The sequence below is a fragment of the Callorhinus ursinus genome, unplaced genomic scaffold (assembly GCF_003265705.2).
Source record: "Callorhinus ursinus isolate GAN/ISIS: 27379988/994484 unplaced genomic scaffold, GSC_fseal_2.0 scaffold44, whole genome shotgun sequence".
Lineage (NCBI taxonomy): Eukaryota > Metazoa > Chordata > Mammalia > Carnivora > Otariidae > Callorhinus > Callorhinus ursinus.
Window position 1 is genome coordinate 5244203 of NW_027397106.1, and position 23516 is coordinate 5267718.

General features: G+C 37.9%; 1 protein-coding gene and 1 non-coding gene across 7 annotated transcripts in view; one reads left to right on the plus strand and one right to left on the minus strand.

Moving 5' to 3' along the window:
• SPATS2 (spermatogenesis associated serine rich 2) overlaps positions 1–23516 on the minus strand; it is a 150155-nt gene that overhangs the window by 39701 nt on the left and 86938 nt on the right. Inside the window, exon 3 of one of the 6 annotated variants that reach the window (XM_073882032.1) lies at positions 22270–22320. The exons of 4 other annotated variants lie outside the window; for them this stretch is intronic. Coding sequence is in view for 1 of the 2 variants with exons in the window: in XM_025883228.2 (XP_025739013.1) it covers positions 17309–17315 (7 nt within the window). In the remaining variant the exon portion in view is untranslated. Of the gene's footprint in view, positions 1–17308; positions 17331–22269; positions 22321–23516 lie in introns of those variants that run through there. One more of the 6 variants, XM_025883228.2, reaches the window with a different exon arrangement.
• Positions 23320–23426, plus strand: LOC112832753 (U6 spliceosomal RNA). Its single transcript, XR_003210447.1, has one exon. It is a non-coding gene; the product is annotated as a U6 spliceosomal RNA (small nuclear RNA).

The following is a 23516-nucleotide window of genomic DNA, read 5'->3' on the forward strand; positions in this document are numbered from 1 at the left end:
AACCCATCCCCCCACCCCCCTCCCCTCTAAAACCCTGTTTGTTTCTCAGATTCCATAGTCTCTCATGGTTCATCTCTCCCTCCAATTCCCCCCGCCCTTCATTTTTCCTTTCCTTCTCCTGACGTCCTCCATGCCATTCCTTATGTTCCACAAATAAGTGAAACCATATGATAACTGACTTTCTCTGCTTGACTTATTTCACTTAGCATAATCTCCTCCAGTCCCATCCATGTTGATGTAAAAGTTGGGTATTCATCCTTTCTGATGGCTGAGTAATATTCCACTGTATATATGGACCACATCTTCTTTATCCATTCATCTGTTAAAGGGCATCTCGGTCTTTCCAGGGTTTGGCTATTGCGGACATTGCTGCTATGAACATTGGGGTGCATATGGCCCTTCTTTTCACTACATCTGTGTCTTTGGGGTAAATACCCAGGAGTGCAACTGCTGGGTCATAGGGTAGCCCTGTTTTTAAATTTTTGAGGAACCTCCACACTGTTTTCCAAAGTGGCTGTACCAACTTGCATTCCCACCGACAGTATAAGGGTTCCCCTTTCTCCACAACCTCTCCAACATTTGTTGTTTCTTTCCCTGTCCATTTTTGCCATTCTAACTGGTGTAAGGTGGTATCTCAATGTGGTTTTGATTTGAATTTCCCTGATGGCTAATGATGATGAACATTTTTTCATGTGTCTGTTAGCCATTTGTACGTCTTCTTCAGAGAAGTGTCTTTTCATATCTTCTGCCCGCTTTTTGACTTGATTATTTGTTTTTTGGGTGTTGAGTTTGAGAAGTTCTTTATAGATCTTGGATACCAGCCCTTTATCTTGTAGTGTCATTTGCAAATATCTTCTCCCACTCTGTGGGTTGCCTCTTTGTTTTGCTAACTGCTTCCTTTGCTGCGCAGAAGCTTTTTATCTTGAGGAAGTCCCAAAAGTTCATTTTTGCTTTTGTTTCACTAGCTTTTGGAGATGTATCTTGAAAGAAGTTGCTGTGGCCGATGTCAAAGAGGTTACTGCCTATGTTCTCCTCTAGGATTTTGATGGATTCCTGTCTCACATTGAGGTCTTTCATCCACTTTGAGTTTCTTTGTGTATGGTGTTAGAGAATGGTTGAGTTTCATTCTTCTGCATGTGGCTGTCCAATTTTCCCAGTACCATTTATTGAAGAGACTGTCTTTTTTCCATTGCGTGTTTTTTCCTGCTTTGTCAAAGATTATTTGACCATAGAGTTGGGGCTCCATATCTGGGTTCTCTATTCTGTTCCATTGGTCTATATGCCTGTTTTTGTGCCAGTACCATGCAGTCTTGGTGATCACTGCTTTGAAATCGGGCAATGTGATGCCCCCAGCTTTGTTTTTCTTTTTCAACATTTCCTTGGCGATTCGGGGTCTTTTCTAATTCCATACAAATTTTAGGATTGTTTGTTCCAGCACTTCGAAAAATGTCATTGGAATTTTGATTGGGATGGCATTGAAGGTATAGATTGCTCTGGGTAGCATAGACATTTTAACAATGTTTATTCTTCCGATCCATGAGCATGGAATATTTTTCCATCTTTTTGTGTCTTCTTCAATTTCTTTCATGAGTGTTCCGTAGTTCCTAGAGTATAGATCCTTTACCTCTTTGGTAAGGTTTATTCCGAGGTATCTTATGGTTTTTGGTGCTATTGTAAATGCAATCGTTTCTCTAATTTCTCTTTCTACAGTTGTGTTGTTAGCGTATAAGAAAGCAACTGATTTCTGTGCATTGATTTTGTATCCTGCCACATTACTGAATTGCTGTATGAGTTCTAGTAATTTGCGGGTGTAGTCTTTTGGGTTTTCCACATAAAGTATCATGTCGTCTGCAAAAAGAGAGAGTTTGACTTCTTCTTTGCCAATCTGAATACCTTTTATTTCTTTTTGTTGTCTGATTGCTGTTGCTAGGACTTCTAGTACTACGTTGAACAACAGTGGCGAGAGTGGGCATCCTTGATGTGTTCCTGATCTTAAGGGAAAGGCTCTCAGTTTTTCCTCATTGAGGATGATATTCGCTGTGGGTTTTTCATACATGGATTTTATGAACTTGAATGTTTCCTCTATCCCTATATTCTGAAGAGTTTTAATCAGGAAAGGATGTTGTATTTTGTCAAATGCTTTTTCTGCATCAATTGAGAGGACCATATGGTTCTTCTCCCTCCTCTTATTAATGTGTTCTATCACATTGATTGATTTGCAAATGTTGAACCACCTTTGCATTCCAGGGATAAATCCCACTTGGTCGTGGTAGATGATTCTTTTAATGTATTGTTGGATCCTATTAGCTAGGATTTTGTTGAGGATTTTGGAATCCATATTCATCAGGGATATTGGTCTGAAATTCTCCTTTTTGATGGGGTCTTTGCCTGGTTTGGGGATTAAGGTAATGCTGGCCTCACAGAATGAGTTTGGAAGTTTTCCTTCTATTTTTTGAAACAGCTTCAGTAGAATAGGTATTATTTCTTCTTTGAATGTTTGGTAGAATTCCCCAGGGAATCCATCAGGCCCTGGACTCCTGTTTTTTGGAGGTTTTTGATCACTGCTTCAATCTCGTTACTGGTTATTGGCCTATTCAGGTTGTCAATTTCTTCCTGTTTCAGTCTTGGCAGCTTATAGGTTTCCAGGAAGGCCTCCATTTCATCCAGATTGCTCAGTTTATTGGCATATAGTTGTTGATAATAATTTCTAATAATTGTTTCTATTTCCTTGGTGTTAGTCGTGATCTCTCTCCCCTTTCATTCATAATTTTATTAATTTGGGTCCTTTCTTTTTTCTTTTGGATGTCTGGCCAGTGGTTTATCGATCTTATTAATTCTTTCAAAGAACCAACTTCTAGTTTTGTTAATCTTGATCTACTGTGTTTCTGGTTTCTAATTCATTGATCTCTCCTCTAATTTTAATTATTTCTCTTCTAATGCATGGCTTAGGCATCGTTTGTTGCTTTTTCTCTAGTTCTTTAAGGTGTAGAGTTAGTTGGTGAATTCGGGATTTTTCTGTTTTTTTGAGTGAGGCTTGGATGGCTATGTATTTCCCCCTTAGGACCGCCTTTGCAGTATCCCATAGGTTTGGCCCGATGTGTTTTCATTCTCATTGATTTCCATGAATTGTTTAAGTTCTTCTTTGATTTCCTGGTTGACCCAAACATTCTTGAGCAGAGTGGTCTTTAGCTTCCAAGTGTTTGAATTTCTGCCAAATTTTTTCTTGTTTTAAAGCATGTAGTCTGAGAATATGCAGGGAATAATCTCAGTCTTTTGGTATCGGTTGAGACCTGATTTTTGTGACCCAGTATGTGGTCTCTTCTGGAGAAAGTTCCATGTGCGTTCGAGAAGAATGAGTATTCTGCTGTTTTAGGGTGGAATGTTCTGTAAATATCTATGAGGTCCATCTGGTCCAGTGTATCATTCAAAGCTCTTGTTTCCTTGTTGATTTTCTGCTTAGGTGATCTGTCCATTGCTGAGAGTGGAGTATTGAGGTCTCCTACAATTAACGTATTGTTATCAATATGACTCTTTATTTTGGTTAACAGTTGGCTTATGTAGATGGCTGCTCCCATGCTGGGGGCATAGATATTTACAATTGTTAGATCTTCTTATTGGATAGACCCTTTAAGAATGATATAGTGTCCTTCTGTATCTCTAATTACAGACTTTAGTTTAAAACCTAATTTGTCTGATATAAGAATTACTACCCCAGCTTTCTTTTGAGGTCCAATGCCATGGAAGATGGATCTCCATCCCTTCACTTTCAGTCTCGATGTATCTTTAGGTTCAAAATGAGTCTCTTGTAGGCAGCATGTGGATGGGCCCCGTCTTTTTATCCAATCTGCAACCCTATGCCGTTTTATGGGAGCATTTAGGCCATTCACGTTGAGAGTGACTATTGAAAGGTATGAATTAATTGTCATCATGTTGCCTGTGAAGACGTTGTTTTTATAGACTGTCCCTGTAAATTTCTGTTGTATATCACTCTTGGGGTCTTTCTCCTTTTATAGAACCCCCCTTAATATTTCTTGCAGGACCGGCTCAGAGGTCACATATTCTTTCAGTTTCTGCCGGTCGTGGAAGCTCTGCATCTCTCCATCCATTCTAAATGAAAGCCTTGCCGGATAAAGTATTCTTGGCCGCATGTTCTTCTCATTTAGTACCCTGAATATGTCTTGCCAGGCCTTTCTGGCTTGCCAGGTCTCTGTGGATAGGTCTGACGTTATTCTGATGTTCCTCCCTCTGACATAAGGAATCTCTTCCCCCTAACTGCCCTTAAGATGGTTTCCTTGGTTCTAAGATTCGCAAGTTTTACTATTACATGCCGGGGTGTTGGTCTGTTTTCCTTGATCTTGGGAGGGGTCCTCTCTGCCTCTAGGACGCGAATGTTTGTTTCATTCCCCAGATTAGGGAAGTTCTCAGCTACGATTTGCTCAAATACATCTTCTAGTCCTCTCTCTCTCCACTCCCTCCAGGATTCCAATTATTCTGACATTGGAACACTTCATGGTGTCACTTACTTCTCTATTTTCATGGATTCTGAGTTGTTTTTCCCTGGCCTCCTCTTTTCCCTTTTTATCTATTATATTGTCTTCCAGGTCGCTTATTCGTTCTTCTGCCTCACTTACCCTAGCTGTTAGATTATCTAGATTGGATTGGATCTCACTGATAGCATTTTTAAGTTCTGCCAATTCAGCTTTCATTTCTGCCCTTAGAGACTCTATGTTGCCATTAATTGATTTCTCCATTCTAGCCATTGTCTTCACAATTGCTAGCCTGAATTCCATCTCCGACATCTTGGTTATATCTGCATCCATTTGTAAATCTGCAGCAGAAGTCATAATCTCTGAGTCTTTTCTATTTTGGGGGTTCTTCCTCCTAGTCATTCTGTTGATGGGTGTTTGAGGGAATGTATAGAGTCCAAATTATTGACCAGAACCCAAGCAAGATGCACCTGTTTTCTTGGGACCTTAGGGTTGCTGGCCTCTTGTTTTCCCAGCCTGTCTTCTGGGGGAGGGGCCTGCTGCGCTGTTACTCAGGCAACCCTGTTTGGGCAGAGTTGCCCTGCCCCCCTGTAGCGGGGGATGGGCTCAGCGGGAATCAGTTTTGGGGCTTTTGTTCTCTGGCGGCTTCCCGCGTCTCTTCCCCGAGTCAGAGCAGAAGAGACCGTTTCCAGCCCTCTGCCTCAGAGCAGAGAGACCGCAGTCTGTTCTTCAGTGAGCTCTCCAGGCCACACTGTCTTTGTTTCTGTCCATGTTGACATAAACTGCAGCGGCCTGGGTTGTGTGCCCCTCCGCAGTGCCCCCAGTCCTGCCTCCAGGTTGGGGCACGTCTCTGCCCTTTGTGCTTCTAAAACTGCCAGCTGCTCCCAGTTCGCACGCGTCACTCCGACGCTCTGGGTTTCCGCCCCGGGGGCTGCCCTAAAGTCCTTCCCCGCCACTACTGGTCTGCGAGTCTGTGCCCCGTCCCCAGCACACGAGGCTGTCGCTCACAGGCGGTGTAGGATCCCCACGGCCAGGCACCCTCCCGCTGCCGTTTATCCTCTGATATCTGCCCGCGGAATCACGGCTCCCCACTTCGTACCTTGAAACCAACCGCCTGCGATATTCTGTTTGTAGAGATCCAGATCTTCTTACATCTCAGGCTGGTTTCGTGGATGCTCAGAGTGGTCTGGTAGATATCCAGCTCAATTCCAGGGACCAGTTGAAATAGGGTCCCCTACTCTCCGCCATCTTTCCTAGTCCCCTATATCACATCTTCTTTATCCATTCATATGTCGATGGACATCTGGGCTCTTTCCATAGTTTGGCTATTGTGAACATTGCTGCTATAAACATTAGGGTGCAGGTGCCCCTTCAGATCACTACATTTTTATCTTTTGGAGTAGATACCTAGTAGGTGGAGCACCTTTTCATGTACCTGTTGACCATCTATCTGTAAGTCTTCTCTGGAACTGAACCTGTGTCTTTTTTAAATACATTATCTTTACAAACTTTGAAACACAGTCTGATTCTGTTGATAATCTATAATTTAACCTGAAGACCATACTGTATTAAATGTTTTATAATTCATTTGGTTAAAAGTTCTGATTATATTCATACCTATCAGAATGACCATCAACAAAAGAAAAAGAGAGGGTGAGAGGGAGGGAGAGAGAGAAAGAGAACAAGTGTTGACAAGCACGTGAAGAAATTGGAATTCTCATACACTGCTGGTGGGGACTTCAAATGGTATAGCTGCTGTGGAAAGCTATATGGTGGTTCCTTAAATAATTAAACATAGAATTATTATAAGATCAAGCAATTCCACTCCTGAGTATATACATACGAGAACTGAAAGCAGCAACCTAAACAAATATTTACGTATCTATGTTTATAGCAGAATTATTCACATTAGCCAAGATACAGAAACAACTCTTAAGTGTCCATAAATAGATGAATGGATAAAGAAAATGTCGTGTTTATGTACACACACACACACACACACACACAAAGGAATATTATTCAGCATTAAAAAGGAGGAAATTCTAGCATATGCTACAATATGGATGAACCTTGACATCATGCTAAATAAGTCAGTCATAAAATAACAAATACGGTATGATTCTATTCATATGATATACCTAGAATAGTCAAATTAAAAGTAGGGTGGTGGTTGCTAGGGGATGGGGGGAGGAGGAAACGGTTAGCTGTTGTTTAATAGGTATAGAGTTTCAGTGTGGCAAGATGAAGACACTGTGGCGATGGATGGTGGTGATGGTTGCACAGAATGTGAATGTACTTAATGCCACTTAACTGTACATGAAGAAATGGTTACAATGGTAAATTTTACCTAAGTTTTACCACAAATAATTTAAAAAAATTTTTTAAAGATTTTATTTGAGAGAGACAGAGAATGAGAGAGAGAGTATGTGAGCACAAGCAGGGAGGAGGGGCAGAGGGAGAAGCAGGCTCCCCACTGAGCAGGGAGCTGGGACTCGATCCCATGACCCAGGGATCATGACCTGAGCCAAAAGCAGACGCTTAACTGACTGAGCCACCCAGGTGACCCAAGATGGAAGTTTATTAAATAACTTAAAGAAATAAATATAAAAAAGTGTTAGCATTCCAGAAGGCTATACCCATACTGGACATCTTACAAAACGGCATTTTGACATAGTTGTTTTTCTAAATTTCCCATCTAGGATTTGCTCTTCTTCCAAGCCTGATTCTTCATTATCTACACATTTTATCATATATATATATATATCATATATATATGATATATATATATGTATCTTTTTTCTTACAAAAACAGTCACAATTCTTCCAAGCTTAGGTGGTAAATTGGCAGAAGAGAAAATTGTGACCTAGGAAACTGAAGTTGGTGACCTCTTCAGTTTCAAAGTTGTGAATACACTCTAAATTTTAGCTAGTCATGTCTGTGACGGTAACTTTCTTCTCCTTGCACTCACATTTATATAATATAACCCCTGTCCCCATATTTGTCATTAGTGCACATGAAGAAACTGAACTCCACTTGTCATTTTATTCGTGATTTATGTGTGGATTATTCTCAAAACTGTCATGAGAAAAAACAATTTCAAGAGACTGGTTATTTTTGGGGCACCTGGGTGGCTCAGTTGTTGGGCGTCTGCCTTCAGCTCAGGTCATGATCGCGGGGTCCTGGGATCGAGCCCCGCTTCGGGCTCTCTGCTCAGCGGGAGGCCTGCTTCTCCCTCTCACACTCCCCTCCTTGTGTTCCCTCTTTTGCTGTCTCTCTCGCTGTCAAATAAATAAATAAAACCTTCAAAACAAAAAAGACTGTTTATTTTCTTTTAGGTGGTTGAGTATTGATTGGCTGTGTTCAGGCTAAAGGAGTTATTTAATTGTTCATGAGATACATTTCTGTAAGAATTGGCACTTAACCTCTTCTCTTGAGTCTACCTTTTAATTTTTAAGAGGAAGTTGATACAATTCGAGAAAATATGACAAGTGATCATCACCCCTGTTAGGTTATCTGTACATCTAGGCTTTCTTACCTGTGGGCTTACTTGCATTTAATTGGAGGATCTTACCTCTATGGCCTCTCTTTGACCATGGTGAAATATGAATAATTTTGTTATCCAGCTTGTTTTATGCATGTGTAAGGAGTATCAGTGAGTAATAACAAGAATCTGAGATCCTTAGAAGAAAGGTGATATACTAACGTACTGTTAAAATAATGGCAACTTGAGAACTAGTATGTTTGGTGAGTTCAGCACTAAGGTTATATAGCATTAAGCTTGGACTCTATCCTTGATTCTGCTGTAGGTTTCTTATTGTGTGACTTTGGGTAAGAAATGGTACCATGACTGATTTTTCATAACTGTAAAATTAAGTTAAAGTATTTTGGGAGGGATTATAATTCCATCTTTTTTTTTACTTTGTCAGAAGGGGTAGTACAGTAATTTGCCATCATCTATGTTAATGGAAAAACACATAAGCAATCTAAAATTGTAAATTTTTAGTTGTTAAATTCAAAGATACAAATTCAGTAGCTCCTATAAGAATCCATGCCTGGGTTTGAGTCCCCTCTATACTTCTCTCTACTGTAAGCAACCTGGAATTTGGGGGATAGGTTTTTCCAACAAAGTAGACAACCTGCTCATAATCAGATTGAATTCACTTCAGTACTTTCAAAGAGCCTCTCTGTGTGTTCATAATATTAGCTCTGCTAAACCTTTTTAGGACCCTAAGTAGTAGAGCTTTTAATAATCTCCACCTAATAGTAGGTAATTGTGGGGGGCTATTATATGTATTTAGTACTGTGCAATTTAATAAACTAAATGCACAGTTGCTATCCTACTGAGATGATTTTTTTTTTTTTTTACTGGTCTCTTGCATTAGACTATAAAACTCTAAGAGAGCAGAAACCATAGCTGTCTTGTTCACCAGTGTATTCTCAATGCCTAACTTGGCTCACAGGTGTTTACCAAATATTTATTGCAGGATTTAATTTGGAATCTCAGTAAGGGATCCCTACTATTTAAAATTTTTAAGTTTACCTTAGAAAAAATGTTATTTTCTTAACATCATTTTTAATCAGAAAATTTTTTTTAAAGATTTTATTTATTTGACAGAGAGAAAAATCAGAAATTTTTAAAAAATTTATTTGTGCGGGGCGCCTGGGTGGCTCAGTAGGTTAAGCGTCTGCCTTCAACTCAGGTCACGATCCCAGCATCCTGGGATCAAGTCCTGTGTCAGGCTCCCTGCTCAGCTAGGAGTCTGCTTCTCCCTCTCCCTCTGCCCCTCCCCTGGCTCATGCGTGCGTGCGTGCGCTCTCTCTCTCAAATAAATAAATAAATCTTTAAAAAAATTTCCATCTTGGTTGCTGATGGCCAAACACAAAAATCTTCTCAGTAGATTGCAAGGATACAGACTTACAGTTTTATCAACTGGCCTTCCTAGGCATCTCAGATGACTACTGCTATGTTTTACATGTTCAGAAAAATCCACACTTCAACTACCAGTCATCTGCTAAGTGGCTCTTCAATGAAAGGAAGTGGCCTTTTATTTTCCTGCTTTATTTTCCTTTATTTGTCATACAGCCTTAACAGCTGGTTAATGTTTTTCTTTACTTGGCCCCTTTGAGTGCTTCTTCAACTACATTCTAAAGGATGTTGTGACTCTTCTTATAAGACAAAGCAATTACACTGGGAAATTTCCAAACTTCCAGAATGAGTTTTGATTTTTCCAGGTAGAGCTTGCTGGAAAGTCAGGGTTTTTATTAAAGACACAAACAAGCAACTGAAGCCTATCTTACTCTCACCAATAGATTTTCCTAGGTTTCCATCAAGTGCAACAGAATAAGCTTTTTTTTTTTTTTAAGTTCCAAGAATTCTTGAGGGTCCTGTTTAAAAGGTTTACTGGTTCAAATAATAAATTCCTCCATGAATGGTGATTGGATAGGAAATTCTATCCACCTTTCAAAAACCTTCTTAGTAATGTACTCTAGAGAACTGCCAGGGGGCAATGATACTGATTTTAACACCCAAACTCTTCCATCTTAATGCCATCTTCCATTAGTTTGGAATTAGTTCTCCCACATATAAAATTAAATGCATAGCTTAAAAAAAATTCTTTCCTACTCCATCCTGTCCTTCAGATTCTCAGGAATTCTACCACCTTTTCCAGGAAAAAAACTCAATTTCATAAATTAAGAAAATTAAAGCATTTGAGAACTGTGATTTTTTTTAAAAGAACACAAATCATCAATTACTGAGATCACTACACATTCTTTGTTGATTCTAGATCATCTCTGAACTAATGTCTTATTCACAATATCTTATATATAGTTCCAGAGATTACATGAATTCAAAGTTACTTAAAAAATTATGAAGCCACATGATGATTATTTTGATATCTATTTACAGCCAACTTGCAAACTTTTTAATGGAATGGGGCACTAAAATAGAATAAAAATTAAATATTTAGTTAAATCTTTATTTCCAAGTAGCAAGAAAGACTGTCATGAGTTTTATGTTTCTACTTGCTAATCTCTCCCTGCTTTTGGGGAAAGGAAAAAATAAATTGTGGAGTACCTGGGTGACGCAGTTGGTTGGGAGCCGACTCTTGGTTTTGGCTCAGATCATGATCTCAGGGTCCTGGGATTGAGCCCCACATCGGGCTCCACACTTAGCGTGGAGTCTGCTTGAGATTCTCTTCCTCCCCATCTACCCCTCCCAAGCATTCTGTCTCTCTCTCTCAAATAAATAAATAAAATCTTTAAAGAAAAAAGTAGTGACGTGGTTAAAAGATGAACAGCCAGTAAAAACAGGAGAAAAAAGAGAAAGCAAGGATTCTGGATAATCTAAAAATTAGAAAATCAGTCTGCAAATGAATCAAGTCTTATAAAATGCCTCTGTGTGAGCTGGTCACTTAAGTCTGAAGAAAAACATAGTTTTAGCTACCAATGGCCTATTTTCTGTCTCTTTTACAAGTCAAATCCTCATTTTTAGATTTCAATAAAATTTCTCTATTTAATGAGATTGTTAATTCCTGTATATTATTACCATATATGCCACAGTTCTGGGCTTTAAGATGGATTGGGTGAACTGAATGTACAATCAAAAAAAAAATAGTTCCTACTCCTCACTGTCCTTCAGATTCTCAAGAATTCTACTAGCTTGGGGTGCCTGGGTGGCTGAATTGGTTAAGCATCTGCCTGTGGCTCAGGTCATGATGCCAGGGTCCTGGGATGGAGCCCCACATCGGGCCCCCTGCTCAGCAGGGAGTCTGCTTCTCCCTCTCCCTCCACCTGCCACTCCCCCTGCTTGTGCTCTCTCTCTGTCAAACAAGTAAATAAAATCTTAAAAAAAAAAAAGAATTCAACAGCTATCTTAGGAAAGAAACTCAATTCCAATAAGTCAATGTAATTAAAATATTTAAGAGCCATGATTATTTAAAAGTCAAACAAATCTTTAATTACTAAGCTCAGTACAGACTAGCTGGCAGAATTCCTGAGAATCTGAAGAAGAGCGAGGAGAAGGAAATAATTTTTTAAACAGTGTGTTTCATTTCATATGTAGAACTAATTTCAGTTAGATCTGAGAGATATTCTTTTGTCACTGTAAAAGACCTTGCTTTAGATGTTCCTGCTAGCACTGTAAAACAGTGAATACCTTCCCTTTCCAGCCCATCCCAATTCCCGTGCTTCAAAGTACAGAAATGAACAAGTAATTCTAATTGCATAACCTATCTCTAACAAAACAACCTGTCTCAAAAAACCACAGCACAGCAAAATCTGTCACTCTTTACTCATTAGCCTTCATGCAAATAAGAATTAAATCTGTCTGTTTCTTCTTTCTTAAACTGAAAAAAAAATGTATCAGTTATCTACTTTGATTATAAATATTTCTATTTCCAAATAATTGTTACAATTACCACAAGGCAGATACTAGCTTTTAAGTGTTATACTTGTGAAGGTAAGGCACATGTTACCTAAATAACACACTTAAGCTCATTCTGTCCTAATAAAACATCTTTAAAAAAAAATTTTTATTGTGGGGGTGCCTGGGTGGCTCAGTCGATTAAGCATCCAAATCTTTGATTTTGGCTCAGGTTATGATCTCAGGGTTATGAGATCGAGCCCTGCACCAGGCTCCACATTCAGCACGGAGTCTCCTTGAGATACTCTCTCCTCTCCCTATGCCCTCTCCCCAACTCACACTTGCTCTAAAATAAATAAATACATATTTTTAAAAAATAAAAAGTAAAAATTTTTATTGTGAAATGTAATATTTATAGCACACACACACAAAGTATCACAGCTTAATAATTTATCACAAAACAAACAGTCAAATACTACTACTCAGGTTAAGAAATAAAACTGCTAGTACCCCAGAAGTCTTCTTCATTGCCCCCTCTCATTTTATCTCCCTATTCGCCAAAGGTACCACCCTCCAAACTTCTTTTCTTCATAGTTGATACCACCGAAAAAGATATATCTAAATATTAAGGTATAGTTCTACTTTTATCTTAGGAATAATTCTGTATGTATTTTATTTTTGGTGCACGGATTGTTTTGCTCAACACTGTGTAAGATTCATGCATATTTTTGAATGATATTTCATTGTATGATTATGTCATTGTTTATCTATTCTGTTAGACAACCGAGGGATAAATGATGAACAGTTGGGCTTTCTGCTAGACAAATGATGGACAACTGGGTTGCTTCTAGTTTTTGGCCAACACAAAAAATGCTGTTTAGAATATTCTTGTACAAATCTCCTGGTGTACCTGGGAATGCATTTCTATTGAACACTCAAGAACAAAACTAAGTCATAAGGTATGCATATCTTTAATTCTAGCACATATGTCAAACAGCTTCTCAAAGTAGCTGTACCAATTTAAATTTCCACTAGCAGTTTTTGAAAGTTTCTATTACTCCATATACTCACATTCTTGGTATTGTTAATCTTTTAAATTTTAGCCATTCCAGTGCAAGAGTAATAGTATCTCACTGTTTCAACTTGCATTTCACTTATTTGTAAAGAGACTGAGTGCCTTCACAGTATGTTATTTGCCATTTCATTATTCTCTTTCCTACTCTTGTCCAGTTTTTGGAAGGAGAATTGTCTTTTTCTTATTGATCTGTAGTAGTTCTCTATCATTTAAACATGATACAAATTTCTTCTCCCATTCTGTGACTTGCCTGTTAATTCTCTTAACTGTACCTTTTGATGAACAGAAGTTCTTAATTTTTTTAAAGATTTTATTTATTTTTAAAATTATTTATTTACTTGTCAGAGCACAAGCAGGGGGAATGGCAGGCAGAGGGAGAAGTAGCCACCCTGCTGAGCAAGGAGCCCGATGTGGTACTTGATCCCAGGATCATGACCTGAGCCGAAGGCAGATGCTTAACCAGTGGAGCCAGCCAGGCGTCCCTAATTCTTAATTTTAATGTAATACTGCATTGATATTAAATCTTCTCCTTTATGATTAGTGCTTTTTATGTCTACTTAAAAACTCTTGCCCTGAGATGATGTCAGAAACTTGCTTCAAAATAATCCACTGGGGGTGGATAAAAGTATAGACAAAAAAGATTGGCCATATGTTGTTAATTATTGGACCTGAGTTATGAGTATTTGGTAGTCCATTATATTATTCTATTTTTTATAAGCTTAAAAATTTCAATAACAAATTTAAAAAATGTTATTAAAAACTCCTGGAACTTTTAAGTGATTATAGCAAAGTTACAGGCTACAAGGTTAATATACAAAAGTCAATCACTTTCCCATATAAAAAAAACGAAGAAGTGTTTTGAATTTGAAATGAAAAACACAATACCATTTACATTAGCACCCCCAAAATGCTTACATATAAATCTAACAAAGTATGCATAAGACCCATATGTGGAAAACTATAAAACTCTGAGGAAAAAAAGGAGAGCACTAAATAAATGAAAGACATTCTATGTTTATAGATAGAAAGACTCAATATTGTCAAGATGTCAGTTCCTCCCAACTTGGTCTATAGAGTAAATGGAATCCCAACCAAAATTCCAGCAACATATTTTTGGGTATCAACAAAGTGATTCGAAAATGTATATGGAGATGCAAAAGACATAGAATAGCCAATACAATACTGAAGGAGAACAATGTTGAAGAACTGACACTACATGTATTCAAGACATATTATAAAGCTACAGTAATCAAGGCAGTGTAGTATTGGTGGAAAAAAAAAATAGACCAAAAAAAAAAAATCAATGGAACAGAATAGAGAGCCCAGAAACAGACTGACATGGATTTAAGGCAACTGATCTTTGACAAAGGAACAAAGGCAATACAATGGATGCAACAAAGTCTTTACAACAATGGTGCTAGAACAACCAGACATCCACATGCAAAAAATGAATCGAGATACAGACTTTTACATCCTTCACAAAAATTAACACCAAATGGATCACAGACCTAAGTGTAAACTGCAAAACCACAGAACTCTTGGAAGATAACAGGATAAAATCTAGATACCCTTAGGTTTTGCAATGACTTGTTAGATCCAACACCAAAGGCACAATCCATGAAAGGAAGAATTGATAAGCTGAATTTCATTAAAATTAAAACTTCCTGCTCTGCAAAAGACACTGTCAAGAGAATGAAAAGACAAGCCATAGATTAGGAGAAAATAGTTACAAAAGACATCTGATAAAGGACTGTTATTCAAAATATACAAAGAATTCTTAAAATTCAACAATAAGAAACAACATAATTTAAAAAATGGGCCTAAGACCTTAACAGACACCTCACCAAAGAAAAATACTGAGATGGCAAACAAGCATATGAAAAGATGCTTCACATCATATGTCATGAAGGAAATGTAAATTAAAACAATGAGATACCACTATACATCTCTTAGAATGGCCTACATCCAGAACACTGACAACACTAAATGCTAGCAAGGATGTGGAATAACAGGAACTCTCATTCATTGCTGGTAAAAAAGCAAAATGGTACAGACACTTTGGAAGACAGTTGGCAGTTTCTTACAAAACTTACCATAAGATCCAGCAATCACTCTTTTTGGTATTTACCCAAAGGAGCTGAAAACTAATGCCCACACAAAAACCTGCAAATGGATGTTTATATCAACTCTACCTATCTACCTATCTATCTATTTTTATTACTATGTTCTGTTAGCCAACATATAGTATATCATAAGTTCTTGATGTAGTGTTCAACTATTCATTAGTTGCATACAACACCCAGGGCTCATCACAACACATGCCCTCTTTAATACCCGTATCAACTCTATTTATAATTGCCAAAATAGGAAGCAACCAAGATGTCCTTCAGTAGGTAAATGGATAAATAAACTGTGGCACATCCACACAATGGAATGCTATTCAGTGCTAAAAAGAAATTAGCTAACAAGCCATGAAGAGACACAGAGGAAACTTAAATGCTTATTACTAATTGAAATAAGTCAATGTGAAAAGGCTACATACTGTATGATTCCAGCTATGTGACATTCTGGAAAAGACAAAACTATAGCAACAGTCAAAGGGTCAGTATTTTCCAGGGGTTAAGTGGAATAAAAGATTAATAAGCAGAGCACAGAGGATTTTTAGAGGTGTGAAACTCCTCTGTACGATACTATAATAGCAGATACGTGTCCTTAAACATTTGTCCAAATGCAAAAAATGTACACCAAGAGAGAATCCTAATGTATACTATAGACTTTGAGTGATAATACTGTGTCGATGTAGGTTTACCCATTGTAACAAATGTGTCACTCTGGTGGAGGATATGGATAATGGGGGAGGCTACGTATGTTTGGGCATTGGAGGTATACAGGAAATCTGAACCTTCTCAACTTTGCTGTAAACCCAAAACTGTTCTAAAAAACAAACTCCATTAAGACATTTTAAAAAATGTTTAAAAACAGGGGCGCCTGGGTGGCTCAGTCGTTAAGCATCTGCCTTCAGCTCAGGTCATGATCCCGGGGTCCTGGGATTGAGCCCCACATCAGGCTCCCTGCTCAGCAGGAAGCCTGCTTCTCCCTCTCCCACTCCCCCTGCTTGTGTTCCCTCTCTCACTGTGTCTCTCTCTGTCAAATAAATAAATAAAATCATTAAAATAGATAAATAAATAAATAAGAAATGTTTAAAAACACAAGAATACTTCCTTCTCTGAGGTCTTGAAGATATTCTTCTAAATTATCCTTTATAAGCTTTATTGTTTTACCTTTCACATTTAGGTCTATCATCTAAACCCTGAATTGCTTTACAGGTATGAAGTAAAGGAAAAGAGTTGTATTTTTTTCCATATGGATTTCTAAGTGAAAAAAGATAACCTGTTCCTCAAAGTTCTGCAGTACTACCTTTTAGGTAAATAAAATCTCCATATATGAATAGCTCTGTTTCGGGCCTGTTTCATTTATCTATATTTCCATCTTATGGTAATACCATATTGTCTTAATTACTGTAGCTTCACGATAAGTCTTGGTATCGAATTTGGCAAGTTTTCTGACTATGCTGTTAAGAATTCTTCAGCTATTCTTGGCCCTTTGCATTATCATATACATTTCAGAATCACTTTGTCAAGTTCCACAAAAAAATAACATTGGTGGTGGGGTGCCTGGCTGGTTCAGTCAGAAGAGCATGCGACTCTTGATCTTGGGCTTGTGAGTCTGAGCCCCACATTGGGTACAGAGATTACTAGAAAAAATAAAAATAAAAACTTAAAAAAAAATAATGTTGGGGTTTTTATGAGGATTGCACTAAGTCTATAAATCCATTTCGGAGGACAGTTGTCTTCAAAATATTGAGTCTTCTGATCCATGAATATGGTATACCCTTCGATTTAAGTGTTCATTTCTTCCAATGATGCTTTATCATTTTTAATAGTGTTTTTACATATCTTTCATTGAATTTATTTCTATGTTATACTTTTGGTACAATTGTAAATGGCATCTGTTTTTAAATTTCATTTTCTAATGACTTACTGCTGGTATAAGTAGGTGTGACTGTTTTTTGTAGAATGATTTTATATCCAGCGACATTGTTAAAATCACTAATTCTAATGGTTAATATTCTGTGGGCTTTCTATGTAGGGTATCTACAAAAATCATACAGCAAGCATCAATGTAATGGTGAATGCTTACACCTTTTCCTTTAAGGCCAGAAAACAAGACCAAAATATTTGCTTCATTACTTTTTTTCCTCCCAACCTTACTAATAACTGACAAATATGATTATATATATTTAAAGTGTACAATGTAATGAGCTGATATACATATCTACTGTTGGAATAACGACCAAGACCAAAACAATTAACATTCATCACCTCGCATAGTTAACTCTTCTGCTTCATTACTTCTCGACAACTGGAAATCTAACAACTACAACAAAGCAAGGAAAAGGGAAGAATATCATAAATACTGGAATCCAACTCTTCAAGAATCATTTTATTTCCTCTCTTCTACATTTTTCTGGGGGATTTAATTTTGTTTTTTCCCTAACTTCCTTAGAACTTAGCTCACTGGTTTGCAGCCTATCTTCTTTTTCTTATATATACATTTAAAGCTAAAAAACTTTAAAAACCCCTCTAAACACGGTTTTAGCTGCACGTTATAAGTTCTTCTGTATAAATTTCTATTATTGCTCTAGCTAAAATATTTTCTAATTTCCATTTTTTTTAATCTGTTATTTAGACGTATTATTTCTTAATACCAAATATTTGGAGATTTTCAAATCAACTTTTGGATAACTAGCTTAAATGCACTGTGGTCAATAACAATCTGTATGATTTTCATTCTCTAAAAATGGTGGAAATTTGCTTTATGGCCCAGTATATGGTTAATTTTTGAAAATGTTCTAGACACATCTAAGAAGTAAGAAACAGGGGTGTCTGGGTGGCTCAGTCAGTTGAGCGTTCAATTCTTGATCTCAGTTAAGGTCTTGATCTCAGGGTTGTGAGTTCAAGGCCCACACTGCACTCCATGCTGGGCATGGAGTCTACTTAAAAAAAAAAAAAAAAAGAAGTAATAAACATATATATACTTAGTTGTTGGATATACTGTTCTAATTATGACAATTACATCACATTTGCTAGTCATATCATTCAAATATTTTATTTTATATCTTTATTAATTCTTCATCTGATTGTTTTGTCAGTTACTGAGAGATCTGTATTAAAATCTCCTACTATAATTATGTATTTCTCTTTTAGTTCTGTAAATCTTTGTTTTAAATCTGTTATTAGAGGGGTGCCTGGGTGGCTCAGTTAGTTAAAGGTCTGCCTTTGGCTAGGGTCTTGATCTCAGGGTCCTAGGATCAAACCCCATTGGGCTCCCTGCTATGCAGAGAGTCTGCTTCTCCTCCCTCTCTGCCCCTCCCCCCACTTGTGCTCTCTCTCAAATAAATAATTTTTAAAAATCTAAATCTGTTATTAAAATTATTTTTTGTTAAATTAAATAGTTTATCATTATGAAGTGCCCCTCCTTTATCCCTAATCATGTTTTTTTGCCTTAAAGTCTACTTTGGCTGAATGTTAATATATCCACATTCAGAACAGTTTTCTTTTGTTAAGTGTCTAATTCTATTTTTTATTCTGGTAAAAAAAAAAAAAGCACAGCATAATACTTACCATCTTAACCATTTCTAAGTGTATATAGTCAGTAGTGTTAAGTATATTCACATTATTATACACCTACTCTCCAGAACTTTTTCATCTTACAAAACTTAAATTCTGTATCTATTAAACTCCCCATATCCCATTATACCCCATAACCCCCAACTCCTAACAATCACTATTCTACTTTCTGTGACTTTGACTCCTGAAGATACCTTCTATAAGTGGAATCATGTATTTGTATTTTTATGACTGGCTTATTTCACTTAGCATAATTTTTTAAATTTTTTTAATTAACATATAATGTATTATTTGTTTCAGGGGTACAGGTCTGTGATACATCAGTCTTACACAATTCACAGCGCTCACCATAGTACATACCCTCCCCAGTGTCCATCACCTAGCCACCCCATCCCTCCCACCCCCTTCCACTCCAGCAACCCTGTTTGTTTTCTGAGATTAAGAGTCTCTTATGGTTTGTCTCCCTCTCTGGTTTCATCTTGTTTCATTTTTCCCTCCCTTTCCCTATGATCCTCTGTCTTGTTTCTCAAATTCCTCATATCAGTGAGAGCACAGGATACTTGTCTTTCTCTGATTGATTTATTTCGCTTAGCATAATACCCTCTAGTTCCATCCACGTCGTTATAAATGGCAAGATTTCAAATTTTGATGGCTGCATAATATTCCATCGTATATATATACACCACATCTTCTTTATCCATTCATCTGTTGATGAACATCTAGGCTCTTTCCATAGTTTGGCTATTGTGGACACTGCTGCTATAAACATTGGGGTGCACGTGGCCCTTTGGATCACTACATAGCATAATGTTCTTAAGGTTTATCCAGGCTGCAGCATGTCGTGACTATTCGCTTAATTTAACAGCTTCCCTGGAGATTATAACACCTATTTTTGACTTGCAAAATTCTATTAATTGGCAGTTTTACCCCTCTTCCTTGATAAAGCAAGGGAGCTTAGGCCCCTCCTAATGTATAGGCCATGACTACTGTGTATGTTAATTCTCTATGTTTTTTTAAAGTTGAGGGGGGGGGGAGAGGGAGTCAGGGGAGGGGCAGAGGGAGAGAATCTTCAAGTAGACTCCCCACTGAGCAGTGAGCCCAACATGACATGGGGTTTGATCTCACAGCCCATGAGATCATGACCTGAGCCGAAACCAAGAGTTGGACATTCACTCAACAAAGCTACCCAGGCGCTCCTTCATTCTCTATGTGTGTGTGTGTGTTTTTTATGAAAGATTTATTTTAATTAATTTATTTATTTTTGTAAGAGAGAGAGAGAGCATGAGTGCACAAGTGAGGGGAGGGGCAGAGGGAGAAGCAGACTCCTGCTAAGCAGGAAGCCCTACGCAGGACTCGATCCCAGGACCCTGGGATCATGACCTGAGCCAAAGACAGACGCTTAACTGACTGAGCCACCCAGGCGCCCTCTCTATGTGTTTTAAAATTCTAACATCCTAATAAAACATTCTTATTGTTTTATACAATCAATATTCACTTAGACTTGACCATGTATTTGTGGTTTGCATTGCTATTCATGCCTTCTTGCATCTCCAACCTTCCAACTGGGTCATCTTTCAGAACACCTTTAGGATTTTTTTCAGTGGGGTTCCAATGGTGACGACTTCTTTTTGGTTTTATTTTTGTGTTTTGTTTTTTAAAACTTTATTGCGCTTCATTCTAGAAGGATATTTTCACTGTATATGATGTGTGTAGAATTGCAGACTGGGAGTTATTTTAACTCAGAACTTTAAAGATATCATCCCACTGTACTCTGTCTTCTATTGTTCCTGTTGAGAAGTTAGCTCTAGGTCTGTGATCCTTTCAAAATTGTTTGTTTGTTTAAGCTTTTATTTATTTACCTGACACACAGAGAGTGCAAGCAGGAGGAATGGCAGAAGGAGAGGGAGAAGCAGGCTCTCGCTGAACAGGGAGCTCGATGTGGGGCTCGACGGTAGGACCCCGGGATCATGACCTGAGCCAAAGGCAGACGCTTAACCAACTGAGCCACGCAGGCACCCTCAAAATTGTATATTTTCTTCCTCTGGCTGCTTTTAAGATTTTCTGTCTTTGTTTCCTAGAAATTTTACCATAATGTTCCTAGGTGTGGATTTCTTTACATTTATTCTCTTGTGATTTGTAGCACTTTTTTTTTTTAAAGATTCTATTTATTTGACAGAGAGAGACACAGCAAGAGCAGGAACATAAGCAGGGGGAGTCGGAGAGGGAGAAGCAGGCTTCCCGTTGAGCAGGGAGCCCGATGCGGGGCTCGATCCCAGGACCCTGGGATCAGGACCTGAGCTGAAGGCAGACGCTTAATGACTGAGCCACCCAGGCACCCCGATTTGTAGCACTTCTTGAATCTGTGGCTTGCTGGTTTTCATGAATTTTGGAAAGTTATCAACAATATCTCCTCAAATACTCTTCCTTATTCTTTTTCTTCTGGAGTTCCCATTACACATATGACGTATCTAATCTCTGTTTTCTCTAAGTCTTTCACCTACTCTTCTGTATTTCCTAATCTTTTGAATTTTCATGCATGATTTAGTTTCTTCTAACTTATAATGCAGTTCACTGATTCTTCTCAGATACTATCAATCTGTTTTCATTTTCTTTAAAGATTTTATTTATTTGACAGAGCGAGCAAGAGAGAGCACAAGCGGGGGAGGGGCAGAGGGAGAACCAGACTCCCCGCTGAGCAGGGAGCCCAATGCGAGGCTCAATCCCAGGACCCCGGGATCACGACCAGAGCCAAAGGCAGACCCTTAAGTGACTGAGCCACCCAGACACCCGTTTTTAAAACCATACATTGAGTTCAGTTTCAATTACTGTATTTTTCAAATCTAAAATATGCATTAAAAAGTTTGCCAGTTATCTGTTGAATTTCCCCAACTTATTTTTATTTCCTTGAACCTTTTAAGAATAGTTATTTTAAATCTGATAACTCCAATATTTGGATCTCCTGTGTATTTGTTCTATTGTCTAATGTTTCTTGTTCCATATTCTTATTGTTTCATCCCCTCAGGTTTCTAATTATTTTTTTACTGTGTACTAAGCAACCTATTTAAAAAACTGATAATGAAAGTAATCTGTGAGGATATCCAGAGAGGATTGTTTACTTGTACCAGGGCACTTATGTTACCTCAAACCAATTTCAGGTATTGAAATAATTTGAAGCTAAGTTGCAATTCCTACAAGGGCGAGTCTATTTCCACTCATCTTTATTACTAGGACTCAAGTCTCTTGGGGTCCTATGCAAGAGCAAAGGGGGATGGTCACCAGTCCCCGCTCACATCCCAGAAGGCCCTGAACATCCATCACTGTCCTCTTGGCTCCAGGAATGTGTCACCATTCAGCTTTTCAACTGCTCTAGCCTATTTGTTTCACCCAAGTAATTGCCTATGTTATTCTCCCTTCAAAATGTTTACCTTCCCTATCTTTGGTCTAACAGATTCTTGCATGCACCAAACAAACCCTTCTGGACTAATTTTGAAAAAAATGCACGTTTGAAAAATGTGGGGGGAGTTTTTGTTTTGTTTTGTTTTGTTTTGTAGTAAGCACATAAATGAGCAGTATAAGAAACAACTTAAATTGGTTCTAAGAATAACCTATTTTTTTAATTGCCCAGGGTAGAAAGATAAGCCACATTTACTTACTTGTTTCTCACCTTTATATTAGATATTTTAGATATATTAGATATTTTATCCCTAAAAGGAAAGAAAAAAGAGAAATATGTGGCCAATTATTTCCAGTTATCTTTTGTAGAACAGTCAGCTACGGCCTAAAATAAAATGTCCTCTTTATTGAATTTCTAAAAAGAGATTTCTATAAAAAAGTGTATTAAGAGTGAGTAAATGACTTTCAACAAAAAGAATGTGGTTGAGAACAATGAACCTAAAAGGCCCAAAGACTTGCTTTGGTTCTGTATTAACTTCCCGTGGCCATTATAACAAATTACCACAAACTTGGTGGCTCAAACAATAGAAATTTATTCTGTCATAGTTGTAAAGCCTAGAAGTCCAAAACCAGTTTCACTGGGCTGAAATCAAGGTAATGGCAAGGCCACACTCCCTCTGAAAGCTCTAAAGGAGAATCTGGTCCTTGCCTTTTCCAGTTGCTGGTAGGCGTCAGCATTCCTTGGCTTGCCATATCACCCCAATCTCTGCCCTCATAGTTATAATGCCCTCTCTTCTACCTGAAATCTCCTTTGGCCTCCCCCTTGTAAGGATACTTGTGACTGCCATTTAGGGCTCACCTGGATGATCCAGGATAATCTCCCCATCTGAAGATGGTGAGAGATGGTAGCTACACTTGTGGTGAACATATAGCATTATATATAGTTTTCAAATCACTATGTTGTACACCTGAAACTAATGTAACAATGTGTATCAACTATACTTCAATTAAAAAATTTAATTTAAAAAAATCTGAAATATTTTTAAAATTATAAATTAACATAATTTGTTTCTAGACAATCTACAGTGTATCAAAGTAATGAGCTAGTTGTTGGAAAGACATATAAGAATAAAACCCAGTTATTATCCCAACAGGCTCAGAGTCTAATAGGCAAAGAAAGACAGGCATACAGTGAATGTTTGTAGGTATCACAGATGAACTGGGAGGCACAAAGAATAAAGAGGTCAGTTCTGACAGTTATTAAGGTTCCTTTAAATTTAAAAATTCTATGACTTTATAAAAAGTCTGTAGTGCTAACACTGGTAGCACATATACTAAAACTGGAATGGTACAGAAGAGATTGGTGTGGCCCCCAGGCAAGGATGACATGCAAATTCACGAAGTGGGGTGCCTGGGTGGCTCAGTTGGTTAAGCGACTGCCTTCGGCTCAGGTCATGATCCCGGAGTCCCGGGATCGAGTCCCACATCGGGCTCCCTGCTCAGCGGG